At 51.8% G+C, this 12,584-nt stretch overlaps 2 protein-coding genes across 2 annotated transcripts in view; both read right to left on the reverse strand.

The window, feature by feature from the left end:
- Nucleotides 1-1,506: 1,506 nt before the first annotated feature.
- On the reverse strand, nucleotides 1,507-11,368 carry SYT5 (synaptotagmin V). The gene is made up of 8 exons (XM_006901832.1): nucleotides 11,290-11,368; nucleotides 10,550-10,722; nucleotides 6,589-6,708; nucleotides 6,327-6,494; nucleotides 4,838-5,005; nucleotides 4,503-4,620; nucleotides 3,474-3,607; nucleotides 1,507-1,707 (listed from the first exon to the last, which is right to left on the reverse strand). The coding sequence occupies exons 1-8, from the start codon at nucleotides 11,366-11,368 to the stop codon at nucleotides 1,507-1,509; spliced, it is 1,161 nt and encodes a 386-aa protein (XP_006901894.1).
- A 545-nt stretch (nucleotides 11,369-11,913) lies between these two features.
- The window catches only part of PTPRH (protein tyrosine phosphatase, receptor type, H), a 47,585-nt gene continuing 46,914 nt past the window's right edge, over nucleotides 11,914-12,584 (reverse strand). Inside the window, exons 19-20 of the mRNA XM_006901881.1 lie at nucleotides 12,234-12,557; nucleotides 11,914-12,049 (exon numbers count right to left, since the gene is read on the reverse strand). Coding sequence (XP_006901943.1) covers nucleotides 11,914-12,049; nucleotides 12,234-12,557 — 460 coding nt within the window. The remainder of the gene's footprint in view (nucleotides 12,050-12,233; nucleotides 12,558-12,584) is intronic.

Below are 12,584 nucleotides of genomic sequence, written 5' to 3' on the forward strand. Positions count from 1 at the left end.
AACCTGTTTGTCTTCCTAGCAGTCCAAGAGATTCAGTACTCTTCTCCAACACCACAGCTCCAAGGCATCAATTCTCCTTCTGTCCTCCTCTGATGCATAGCAAGTGATTGCAATGACCATGGCCTATATCAGGCACACCTCAGTCTCCAAACTGACATCCTTGCACTTCAGCACTTTAGAGATGCTTCTAAAAGGTAGGCATGAGGCAGAGTTAATTCAGTGGTAGCTGCCTATCTACCTGCATTGTGGTCTAGGGGAACAGTACCGAATACACCACAGACTGCCAAAACCACAAACAAACCTGTCTTAAAAGAAATGCAGCCCCAGCAAGTGTTTTAAAACAAGGATGGGCAGAGTGGGAAGCATTTTTTACTGTTGTACCGAGAGTCACCCTGACTTGGAATCCACTCAAAGCCATCTAACAGCAATAGTCCCCATAACTCCGAGACAGCAAAGTGCTCTTCTTAGAAGCCTGTCATGCTTGGGCACACGTGAAACTCTAGAATCAAATCACTTAGTGCTTTGGGGAAGTCTGCTCCTAAAGACCTCTTGGAAGCTGCTAAGAGAACAGATGCTACTGTGAAGACTAAGGTGCACCTGACCTTATAAGCCGTGATAACTTTTAATCACCTCATATGCATGAGAAAGTAGGCAGTTAGCGAGGAGGGCTTATAAGGAATGGATGCCCTTGAACTGTGCTATTGGCCAAGAAAATGAACTACACCATCGTCTGCCAGAGCAACGGACAAATTGGTTTTGGAAGAGGTGCAGCCACAGTGCTCCTTCGAAGTGTGCAGGGTCAACTTTAGACAGGTGTCAGAAGGAGTCAGTGCTTGGAGAAGGACATCACACTTGGGAACAAGACAAAGACCCTCAACAGGATGGAGTGCTATCGTAGCTGTGACAGGGATCAGTGTAGCGATGACCACGAGGGTGTCACAGGATCAGACAGCGTTGGCCTCTGTGATGTCCGGGTCACTAGGAGTCCACACTCACTCCAGGACCCTCAACAACAAGGACATTAAAGCAGGTGGTGGGGATGGATAACCTCTCCCCTTCTTATGCTCCCATCCCTGAAGTCAAGGTTCCCTCTGGGGTCCCCAGCCTCTGTCCACTCCCACCAGGAAGAATGGGGTCAAGGCCAGGAAGCATCTGAGTGTTTATTTGGACCTTGGAACAGCAAGGGGATCAGATGAGGGGCAGGAAGGAGCCTGTGCAGGAGGAGGGACCACAGAAGGTTGGGGCTCACTGATTGTCAAAGCAGAAGGGAGAACCGGGGCTGGGGGGGAAGACCCCTCACCTAGGGGTCCTTGGGGCTTCTGGTGGGCGCACGGTGGAGTGGAGATGACAAGTCATAATGTCTGGCGTGCTGAAGAGGGAATGGGGAGGCACGGACGGGTGGGGCTGGGGCCAGCCATGGTACAGAAGATTCGGAGGTGGGACTGAGCGGGAGTCGGGGTCCGTGGGTCACAGTTCAGGTTTGTCCAGGGTCTTGGGGGTGCAGGATCAGGGCGCAGGTGGGGGTCGCACACGGTCCGGAGGTCGCAGCGAGTGCCACTGAGCAATGGGCCGCCGCGGGTTGGCCAGCATGTCCGCCCAGTGGCGCAGACCAGCGCCACCGGCCGCCGCCCCCACCGCCACCCTCCCGATGGCCTCGTTCTTGCCCACCTTGTCGTAGTCCAGCACAGTCAGCTCCACCTGGACCTTCTGCAGTGGGGGAAAGGAGGCATGGGGAGCGTTGCTAAGGACGCCCTCACCTTAGCAACCAGAATTTCAGGGGACTCAATTGCCCCCCTAACCCAAAGACGAGTGGTTCGAATCCAGCAGCTGCTCTGTGTGAGGAAGATTGGCAACTCCTCCTGTGCGATTTACAGCCTCTGAAAACCTGCCAGCACGTCGATGTCAACGAGCTGCTGTTTGGCTAGGTCTGTTCACCCAACAGCGGCACCTCTTTCGTGGTTCGAATCCACCCGTGGCTGCTCAGGAGAAAGATGGTCCTCCTGTGTGATTTACAGCTTCAGAAACCCGCTGGAGGGTCAGCGGGGGGTCGGTCCTGACTGCATGGCAATGAACGTGAGCGTGAGAATCGGCCAAGACTTGGCTAAAACCAGGGCCGAAGAGGGAAGGGAAGGGACAAGGGGAGCCCTGCATTTAAGGTGATGCCCCAGGGTCGTTTTTCCCCACCCCTAGATGCAAAAGGAGGTACAGCTCAGTTAGGGAAGTCCTGGCTATGCGCTGGGCTGCCAACGTAAAGATCAATGGTTCAAATCCAGCCAGCTGGTCCATGACACTGAGAAAGACTTGGGGTGAGGTGATTCTATAGGTTCACAGCCACGCAAACCCTATGGAGCAGTTCCACTCAGTCACGTGGGGTCATTATACATGCAGGAAAACCTGGAAGATGGTTGGTAACAAATGGACAACTTCTGTGGATCAACACACTGTTGTTATTTGCCATGGAATCAAAACAGACTCCTAGCTGGTGGACTCTGCAGCGGGTTTTCGGAGACTGGAAATTGCAGGAGGGGAGAAATTGCAGGAGGGGAGAATGCCCACCTTTCTCCTGCAGAGCAGCTGGTGCATCTGAACGCTTGGCAGCACGGCTCCTTACCCACTAGGCCCTGTGGATCGACACAGGGCTTCTCTATTCAGCCTGGAGGTTTCCTACCCTCCTGGATGAAAATCGAACCTAACTTCTCCCAGGCCAATGTAGACATCTCAAAGACACCCCCGGTTACCCACCCCCAGGCCTCAGGCACCTCCGGCAGCTTAGCTGGAAAATCGCCCAGCTCTGTTTTTAGGGGTAAAGAGGTCAGAATTCAGAAGGCGGGAAGGGTGGTGGGGCCGGGGTTTAGCTTAATTCCTAAAGGTTTGCGGGCAGTCTCCTTCGAGGCTTCTAAAGAGATGGAACTAATGGTGTTGACTAGCCCAGTTTCAGAGAAATGCTCTTCTGGGCGTGCGTTCTGGTCTCTGTAGGAGGAGGATGTGAATTGAGAACTCCTCCAGGACCTGGTTTCTAGGATGTTGCTATGGCGTCTTCTCTTAGTAACTAGGGTTTCTAAGGGCCTGGGGCTGATGGGGAAGGGCTGTAGGGTGTGGGGTTCTACGCAGGCCTGAGCGTCCCTAAACCAGAACAACAACCCAGCTTCACACCTCCAGGTTTCTAGGTTGTTGCTAAGGAATCTCTTTTCCCTTAGCAACCCGATATCTAAGGGCCACTGGGCTCTTGAAAAGAATCCTGGTGTAGTGGTCTAAGCGTGGGCTTATTTGCCCAACCTGTGTGCTCCTTTGAAGAAGGTGGAGAGAAACTGTTTCTGTAAAGATTTACAGCCTCGGAAACACTATGCGGGGGTGGGGGGGGAGGGTCGTCCCCTCTGTCCTCCGGGGTCCCTGGGAGCTGGAATGGACTGATTCTGAGAAAAGGCTGTGGGGGAAGAGTGGTGGGGCTGGACCAAGGGCAGGTCTGCGCTCACCTGAACCTGGTCACAAGGCACCTCGAAGCTGAAGGCCTCATTGTAATAGGGGTTCAGGGTGTTCTTCTTGATGGTGGTTTTTTTCTTGCGCACCTTTTTGCCTCCTTGTAGCAGGTGGACCTTGACATATGGATCTGGGGAGAAGGAAGGGTCTTCTCACAGACCAGCCCCTCTGCCCCCACATTCCTTAATCCAGAAGAGCCAAACGGGGGCGATGAAGGATACCCTTCTGTGTTTGCACACAGAGATGCCCCAGCCACTCCTCAGGTCTCCCTCGCTCCTTGACACACTCTAACACACCCTCCCAGGTGAAGGCACACTCTTCGAAGGCGTGGTGGGGTGTGGTGCTGTCGAGCCACCTTAGCAACCACAGAGCTGAGCCTTGCCGTGTCCAGCACCATCCATCCTCACAATCTCTATAATCCTCGAGCCCCTTGTCACAGTCCCTGAGCATGTCCACCTTGTGGGGGGTCCTCCTCTCCTTCCGTGAAGCTCTACCTGTCCCAGCCTGAAGGGCTGTCTCCTCCTGAAAATGCGCCCACAGTACGTGAGCCGAGAGTTTCACTATCCTTGCCTCCAAAGAGCTCGCTGGTTGCAATTCCTTCAGACAGACTTTTTCTCTCGGCAGTCCGTGGGACACTCAGGCCTCTGCCAGCAGCACCACAACGCATACACACCCCATTCCTCTTTGGGCTTCCTTATTCACTGTCCAACTTTCAGATGCGTAGGAAGCCACTGAAAAGATCATGGCTTGCATCAGGCACACCCGAGTCTTTAAGCTGACATCCTTGCTCTCTGACGCTCTGGAGCGCTCTTTCCCAAAGCCACACAACTTCTTTGAATTTCTTGGCTGCTGCTACCGTGGGTGTTGAATGTGGATCTAAGCAAAACGGAATCTTCAACACTTCCCTCTCTCTCTCCATCTATCACGAGAGTTTGAAACCCCCTAATACACCCTCATGTCCCAGGCATCGCCCACATCTTGGCTAGGAAACGCTCCCACCTCCGTTTTCCCTGCTTCCCACACACCTGATAAGCCCGCCACGTCCATCTTCTTCAGGTTTTTAGCCTCCAGGACGATGACCGTGAGCTTTCCGGCCGTGGGGACATAGCGGAGGGAGAAGCAGATGTCCCCTAGTTTCTCTTGCTAGAAAAAGAAAAATGACCTCATCACCAGAGCCAGCAGGCTGCCCTCCTCTCCTCCTCGCCTGGGAATGGAACGTCCCAGAGCCGGACCCCAGGGGGTGGGGTGTCCACTCAAGGGGGGCGGGGCGGTAATCTACCCTAGGGGCTTTTGATTGGTCTTATGTTGTGGTGGGCGTGACCGCCGAGATTGGGGGTGGGGCGTAGCCACGCATGCTCACCTCCTCCCGCGGGGCAGCCTGCAGGTCCCTCCAGGCCAGCACCGGCCGCCCTAAGTCCACAGAGCTCATGGGGACCCGCACTTCTCCGATGGCATCGTTCCGGGAGAAGCGGTCAAAGTCGTACACCGCCATGACCAGCACTCTGCCCCCCAGCTCCACGTAGGGGACCTGAGAGAGAGAGGCACAGAGTGAGGGCGAGGGAAGTGGGGGGGAGAGAGAGAAGGGACGCCTTGCAGGCATTGAGGAGGGGGTTAGCAAGGGCCTGGAGTGGTCAGTGGAGGCAAGGAGAATGCCCAGGGGTCCCGGGAGAAAACCAGGGTCCTTGAACTCCTGATTTGAAACGGAAGCTCTGGTGGTTCTGGTGGTAGCGAGCTGGGCTGCCAACCCTAGGCACGTGGTTCAAATCCACCAGCTTCTCCACAAGAGAAAGATGGGCAGTCTCCTCCCATGTGATTTCTTGCCCCAGAAAACACCATAGAGGGTCCAGCTATGGGTCTGTTCTGACTTGATGGTACACCACCACAACAGAACTCAAATGAGGTATCCCAGGATCTCAGGGAAGAGTTCGGGGGTCAGTGGAACCCAGATGGTGTAGGCCAGGATGCCAGGGGAGAGTCCAGGGCTTGTTATTAAGTGCCAGCAAGTCAACTAGAACTTATAGCGACTCCATGAACAACATTGTCCTATCCTGTCACCACGGTCACCGTTTCCATCATGTTCAAGTCCATTGGTAGAGTCATTGCGTCACCCATCTCGGCGAGGATCTCCACCTCCTTCGCTGACTCTCTAACCTTTCCCAGCTTCATGTCTTTTGCCAAGGACTGGCCCCTCTCAACAACATGCCCAAAGTCTAGGGATTAAGGAAACCCAAGAGACAGCCTGGAGCTCCAGAGACCAGCCTGAGGGTCACTAGAACCCAGAGAGTATAGACCATGGTCCCAGAAAGCACTCCAGGTGTCGCTGAAACATGAATGGAGCAGTCAGAAGCCCCATGGTCAGCAGATTGGAGATGGGTCCTTTTAGGTTCCAGGAAGCATTTCAGGGTCAGTAGCGTCCAAGTGGGACAATCCAGGATCCCAGGGAACAGTCTAAAGGTCAACAGAACCCAAAATAGGACAGGCCAGGGATCCGTGGGGACAAATTGGGGTGCTGGAATCTCAATGGGACAGTCCAGGGTTCCAGGGAATAGGTCAAATGGAACCTAAATGGGATAGTCCAGGTATCCATGGTTCTAGTCCAAAGGTGGGATAGACTAGGTGTCAGTGGACTTGGCTACCCACTTGTATTTCAGAGTTCAGAATATCCCAAAGAATAGTGTAGGGGTCAGGAGTTCCCTCCAAGGGATAAATTGGGGCCCAGTGCACTAGCCCCTGGAATATTCAGAATTTAAAATTCATTCTTCCCACTGGAAGGGCCACAGGAGTCAGTTCCCATTGTTCTAGAGACTAAGTGGGCAGCCTTGCATGGGACACCAAGGGCAGGTGCTCACCTTGAAGGCAAAGTTCTCCCCGAAGTGTGGGTTCAGCGTCTGCCTATGCACCTTGGTCTCATACCGCCTCCGTTTGTCTGGCAGCAGGTAGACTCTCACATAGGGGTCGGAGGAGCCACCCAAGTCCAAGGCGGCCAACCCCTCAGCCTGCAGGATGCCCACCAGCAGCTGTGGGGAGCCCAGGCATGATGAGAAGGTCACATTAGTCTTAACTGACCTTGAGGCAGTCCTCTCTAATGGGCTTCTCCTCCACCATACCCACCTGGCCACTCTGGAAATCATAATCCAGTGAGTACTGCAGCCGGCCTAGCTCATGCTTCTCGGTCACCTGCTGTCCTGGCCCTGGTGGTGTGGGATCCAGCTCCTCCACTTCTGGTTGCACCTGAGGGGTCCGAGGGCAAAGGCAGGTGAAATCTCCCTCTAATAGGGGGTTGTATCCTCTATGCCCAGAAAACAAAAGAATCTTTTAGGCAGTCTCAGATCATATCTAGGCAAAGCAAGATAAATATCTGATTAGTAATGTCTGCCATGGGAAGAGAATGATGATACAATGGTAATATGTGTAGATCAGCAATTGATTAGTGATGTCTGCCCTGGGAAGGGGATGGGCCGGTGTGACACATGCAGTATGCATATCAGGGTTTGATTAGTGATGTCTGCCACAGGGAGAGAATCATTGATGTCAGATGTGCAGCATCTTTGTCAGTTTGGTTAGTGATGCCTGTCATGGGAAGGGCACAAAAGCAGTGGTACATGAGCTGTGTTACATGAGCTGTGTGTTAATGTTTGACTAGTGATGTCTGTCACAGGGAAAAAAATGAACATAATGATACATGTGCTATGTGTTTACTGATGTTTGATTAGTGATGTCTGCCACTGGAAGTTGGATGTAGAAAGATAATGACCATAGTGATGCATATGCTGTGTTTGTTGATGTTTGATTAGTGATGTCTGGCACAGGCAGGGTCTGAGTAGTGTGACATGTGTGCAGTGTGCTTGTCATTCTTAGAGTAGAACATTCCTCAGAATAGTTCTGTCCTATTCTTCAAAACAGAGTAATATGGCCCGCAGGAAGAACACAAGAGTTTAGTTCACATGTAAATTGATGCATTTGGGAGGTGGTCTAAAATGCCAAGTTTGTTTGTGATCTTGAGACATAGCATAGTTCATGTGCATTTGTCTTTCTAAACTAGAAGAACACAATCAGAAGTCTTAAATTTGGTCAGCAATTCTCAAAATTCAGAGTGAATCAGAATTTTCTGGAGTAGTATGTTAAAATGCAGATTCCTGGGCTAATTCCCTTAGCGACTCTGATTCAGTCTGATGCTGGGTTGAAAACATGCAGTTTTAAAGCCCTCCAGTGAGTCTGATGCAAATCATTTCTAAGGTCTTGGGTTTAAGGGATAGGAATGGAGCCTGGGGACCAGAACTGGAAAGGGTGTTCTTTATTTGAGTTGCTGTTGTGTATCGTGGAGTTGACAATGACTTATACATGACTCTCCAACAGGTTTTCAGAGTCTGTGGATCCCATAGGAGGAGACTGCCCATCTTTATCCCCAGGAGCAGCAGATTGATTCAAACCAGCACAACTCCTTACCGCGAGGGCACCAGAGCTTCCTTCTTTATGCATACTACTACTATTAATATAGCAGTTTTTGATAAGGAAGGGGACAGGATATACTAGTTATGCTTACAGACTTGAGGCTCAGAGAGACACAAGGGATTTCTCAAGATCACACAGCTAGGAAATGATCCCTTTGGGTTGGAAACCTGGATTCTCTGGGTTCCAGCTCGAATTCTTGAACCTGTGAATTTTCATTTTCCACTTCAGTGGTTTTACCAGCCTGGTCTCATGGCCCCTGACCTCCACTTGAATTCCAGAAGATGCATCTTAACATCCAGCTGTCCCTGCCCCTCTCCTGCTCAAAATCCTCCCATGATTCGCAGTTGCCTTTATTACATGAGCACACTTGATTTCTCCAAACTCTTCATTCTAGAATGCTGATAGTATATATGTTGTGGATTGCGTTCGAGTCGAGCACGACTCATAGCGACCCTATGAACTAAAGGCCTGAAGCCTCTCCACAACTGTCAACCTTTATCAAAGTTCATAGAGTTTCCGGAGGCATGTGATTTAGGAAGTGAACGCCACTCACATGGTTATTGTGAGGCGGAATTCATTCAATGATAGTGGGTTTGGTTTTTGATTGATTGACTATGTACATATATAAAGTACGTAGATTATACATATTTGTATGAAACAATATAAAACACACACACACATATATGTTATGGGTGGGTATAGTTGAGGCATCCTACTTGTATAGCAATTAAGTATTGGGCTGCTAATTAAAAGGTCCACAGTTCAAACCTATGAGGTGTTCTGTGGAACAAAAAAGAGGTAGTCTCTTTCCACTAAGATTTACAACCTTGGGAACCTGGTGCAGCCTCAGCATGAGACAGACAGACGTTGATGGCAGTGGACACACACGTAATCAAGAGAGTGACTGTTCACTTCTGCAGCGGAGTTCACTTCTGCAAGGATTAACAGCCTTGGAAATTGTACAGGGAAGTTCTTTCTACTCTGTCCTTACAAGGCAGCCGTGGTTGGAACCAACTTAATGGCAGGGAGGGTTCCTTGTTTTGTTTTGTAAACATAAACCAGAAGTACAAAACACTTGCCATTGAGTCCTCCTCAAGACTTTTAATCACTGCGCTACCAGAGCTCCGTCTATGTAATTACATATTATCACCCCAGCTCTTCTGCGGGGGAAAAAAGAAATAAAACTCTACGCCCTCTCAATATGCATGAAGCTCTCTGGATTCCAGTTCTCAGCCTCTGCTTCTCTTCCTGCCTGTGGTTAGGCGCTGTCCAGTCGCTTCTGATAAGCCACTCCACGTGCAGAAGGAAATCTACCCAGACCTCACCCCATCCTCACACCCTCTGCCGTCCTTAAGCTCATTGCTGCAGTCGCTGTGTCAGTCCCTCTCATTGAGGGTCTTCTTTTTCACTGACCCTCTCCTTTTCCAAGCATGAGGTTCTTCTTCCAGGGCTGGCCCCTCCCGATAACAGTCCCAAACTCTCAACTTCCTTGCTTCTAAGTAGTCTGGCTGCATGTCTTCCAAGATAGACTTGTTTGTTCTTTTGTTTGGTCTGTGGGCTGTGCAGTCCTTTGCCCTGCTCTTGGGTTAGCTCATTTGTCCTTTGGGTCTCAGATATCACCCTTCCTTCTGAACGTTTGTGTCCATATCAGATTCCCACACAAGACTGGAAGCTTTCTGAGGACAAGCAACTAGGTCTGGAACACTTCCGTCCCCAGAGTCCATTCAGGAGTGGATTAACACCATACCTACCACGATGGACTCAAACAGACTATGACCAGCAAGGTGGTACAAGACTGGGAGAGGTTTTGTTCTCTTAACATAAATTCTCCATGAGTCAGAACCAACTTGGGAACCACAGGTTACAGCCAGCTAGGGACTAAAAGAGAGAAGAGATTCATCGGTGCAACCACTGGTGTCTCCCCCATTTGGAAACAGGAAGAGTGAAGAAAATAAAAGATTATCTGTCAGAAAAACCCTAAGGGACCATGTGAACGTGTCTCCACAACCCAGAGTCCGGCAGAACTAATTGGTGCCCACCTGCCATCGCTCACCCCTCTGAAAGGGACCACAATTGAAAGCCCATGGTAGAGGGGAAAAGATATGTGGAACAAAACTCAAATGTAATTTTTAAAAGACCACATTTATTGGTCTGATAGAGACTAGTGGAACCCCAAGACTATGGCTCATAGTCACGCTTCAAGCCTGGAACTAAAATTACCCTCACGACTCAACAGTCAAAGAGGCTGAAGAGATGAATCTAGAAGATGATCAGTGACACCAGGGAGGCACAGAGCCCTCAGAACCATAAGAGATCAAAAGGACAACGTCTGTGCAGGAATGAAGATCAGATGGCAAAGGAGGAGGAGGAATGGAAATGGGAAACACAGGGAAGAAGTGGGGGAATTGCTGCTACACTGTGAGGATGGTAAACCAGTGTCCCAAAACATGTGGATGACTGTCAAGAAGAAACCGATCTAATTTGTAACCTTTCACTCAAATCACAATTTAAAAAAATATGTATGTCTAAAGAAGGGAGCTAGGACTGAAACTGGCTGGATCCCTGTGAGGGGCAGGACTGTGGGAAGGGGCGAGAGGTTTCCAGGCTCGGCCAGCCCCACCTTGTCTATATAACTCCGGCCCAGCTCCTTCACTTCCCGCAGGTGGACCTGGGCTTGAGCCTGGTTCTTCTTGCCCATCCTCTTCCGACAACGCCTCCGGTAGAGACAGAAGCAGCAGCTGAAGAGGAAGAGGCCGGAGACCAGCACGATGGTGGCCAGGGCCCAGGGGGGCACTGCAGAGGGGAGGGAGACAATGAGTATTGAGACTTCCACTGGAATCGAAAATCCTGTCCTTGTTTTCTTTCCAACTCCATCCATTTCATTCCGTATTTTCCTTCCAACTAACTTCCCCTGCGTGTGGATCTCAATACCTTAATTAGGATTGACACCATCCAGATTTTCTTTTTATTAGTTTTGCTTCTCTTTTCACTCCCATTTTAATTTCTGTTCACCCTCCACCCTTGTTGCTTTTAGAGGAAGCCCTTGCCTTGCCTCAGTTTCCCCAGCTATAAAGAGGAGAGGTGAGCCTTCCAATTCTTCACTGCAAGATACCACTCCATTCCACATCCTGGATCCGATTCTGTTTTTCTTTCAAACCTGATCGTCTCCCTTCCCTCATACCCCAATTCTTTCAGAGTCCAGTCCAGGATTCCAATTTATAACCTCCCCCAGATTTTCCAGGCTACCAGCCCAAATACACACGTCCAAATCCCGCCTCTGGTAATCCAGGCCAGGCTTTTGTCTCAGCTCTTGCTTGGGACAAAAGCCTGGACCGGACTATTGGTCTGGGAGTCACTCACCAGGGCCATGGTTGATGCGACTGGAATCCGGAGGCGACTCAGGAGATGGAGGCCCCGGGGTTGGGGGCTCTGGGAACATGACGTCGTCGTCCTACGGTCTTTTCTGCAAAGGTACATAGACGCCCAAGCCCCCCACGCCCAACAAAGGCACCCACTGATGTCTATTAACAACAAAGAACTACAACTCCCATAGGGCTCTTGGGCACCTGGCTGCACACAGACTGACTATGTGGTGTGAAGCATGCTGGGAATTGTAGTTCCGTCTTCTCCATGGTGCAGGGAAGGGCGCTGGGACTTGGGGTTCCAAGACCTAGTTCTACTCCTAGGGGACGCCGCCTCCCTTTAGGACACCCTGTAAGTCCTGCGGACATTTACCCTCCCTCTCCCAGATTCTGAAGCGGAAGTAGGCGGAGATGTGCGCACCAGGTTGCCCAGAGCAACTGCTGGGCTCTGCTTGGGCAGGGCTGGAGCACAGCTGGTTGCCTGGGTGAAGGCTTGTTGCCATGACAACGGGCGGGGCTTACGTACAGAAGTGGAACCCGGGAGGGGCAGACTCCCTGAGGGCCCTCCCAGGCCTGGCACCCCAGATTTGGAACCCCGGACAGAGAGAGAGTCGAGAGGGGGTCAGTCTGTGGTCCTTTCGTCCGTTTGTCCGTGCATCACATCTGGCTCCCCTTTCCACATCTGGCCCTGAAAGCTGAGACTCAGTTCCCCTCCTTCTTCCCATTCTTGCAGGCGGAAAGGACATGCCCTGGTGCCTCTGGGGACCACGGGGTCCCCCACACCGGTCTGGGCCTATTGCCTCTTCGCGCGCACCCCCGTCTTTGTCTTCACACCTGTTCTGACCTCTTCTGCCTCCGCTTCTCTGCCTTGATTTCCATTGATGCCTCCCTTTGTCGGTTTGTCTTCTGTCTCTCGCTGTCGCCTGTCTGCGTCTCTCACACCCTCTGCCCGTGGTCGTGTCCCAGGACCTCTCCTTTCCTTCCCCGCCGCCTCGCCCGTCTTTGTCTGCCTCCACACCTGTCTCAATCCCCTTCTCCCTGTTCCTCGCTCCAGCCTTCCTGCTCCCTCGCTCAGTGCCTCGCTTGCACTCCCTCTCCAGCCCCGAGGCTCCTCCGGGGATGAGTGCGAGGATGGGGCTCAGGCAGGGGAGGTCCCAGCGGTTCCTACCTGCTCGCAGCACCGACCCTCCGGGGAGACACCGAGGCGCCAGCCCCGCCCGGACCCCGCCCTCGCACGCGGGCGGGAGCGGAGCGCTGTCCGTGGTTCTGATCGGAAGAGGGACGCGGGGGGGG

This window comes from Elephantulus edwardii, unplaced genomic scaffold (assembly GCF_000299155.1).
Source record: "Elephantulus edwardii isolate Elephantulus edwardi_28Jun2011 unplaced genomic scaffold, EleEdw1.0 scaffold00348, whole genome shotgun sequence".
NCBI lineage: Eukaryota > Metazoa > Chordata > Mammalia > Macroscelidea > Macroscelididae > Elephantulus > Elephantulus edwardii.

Bases quoted from the DNA above. Each gene is read 5' to 3' on its own strand.
- SYT5 (XM_006901832.1), bottom strand. From the start codon at position 11,368: ATGTTCCCAGAGCCCCCAACCCCGGGGCCTCCATCTCCTGAGTCGCCT. The intron at 6,709-10,549 runs GTGGGGCTGGCC...CGGACCCCTCAG, and splicing joins GCCGGAGTTATATAGACAAG to GTGCAACCAGAAGTGGAGGA. The intron at 1,708-3,473 runs GTGAGCGCAGAC...CCCCCACTGCAG, and splicing joins TGCCTTGTGACCAGGTTCAG to AAGGTCCAGGTGGAGCTGAC.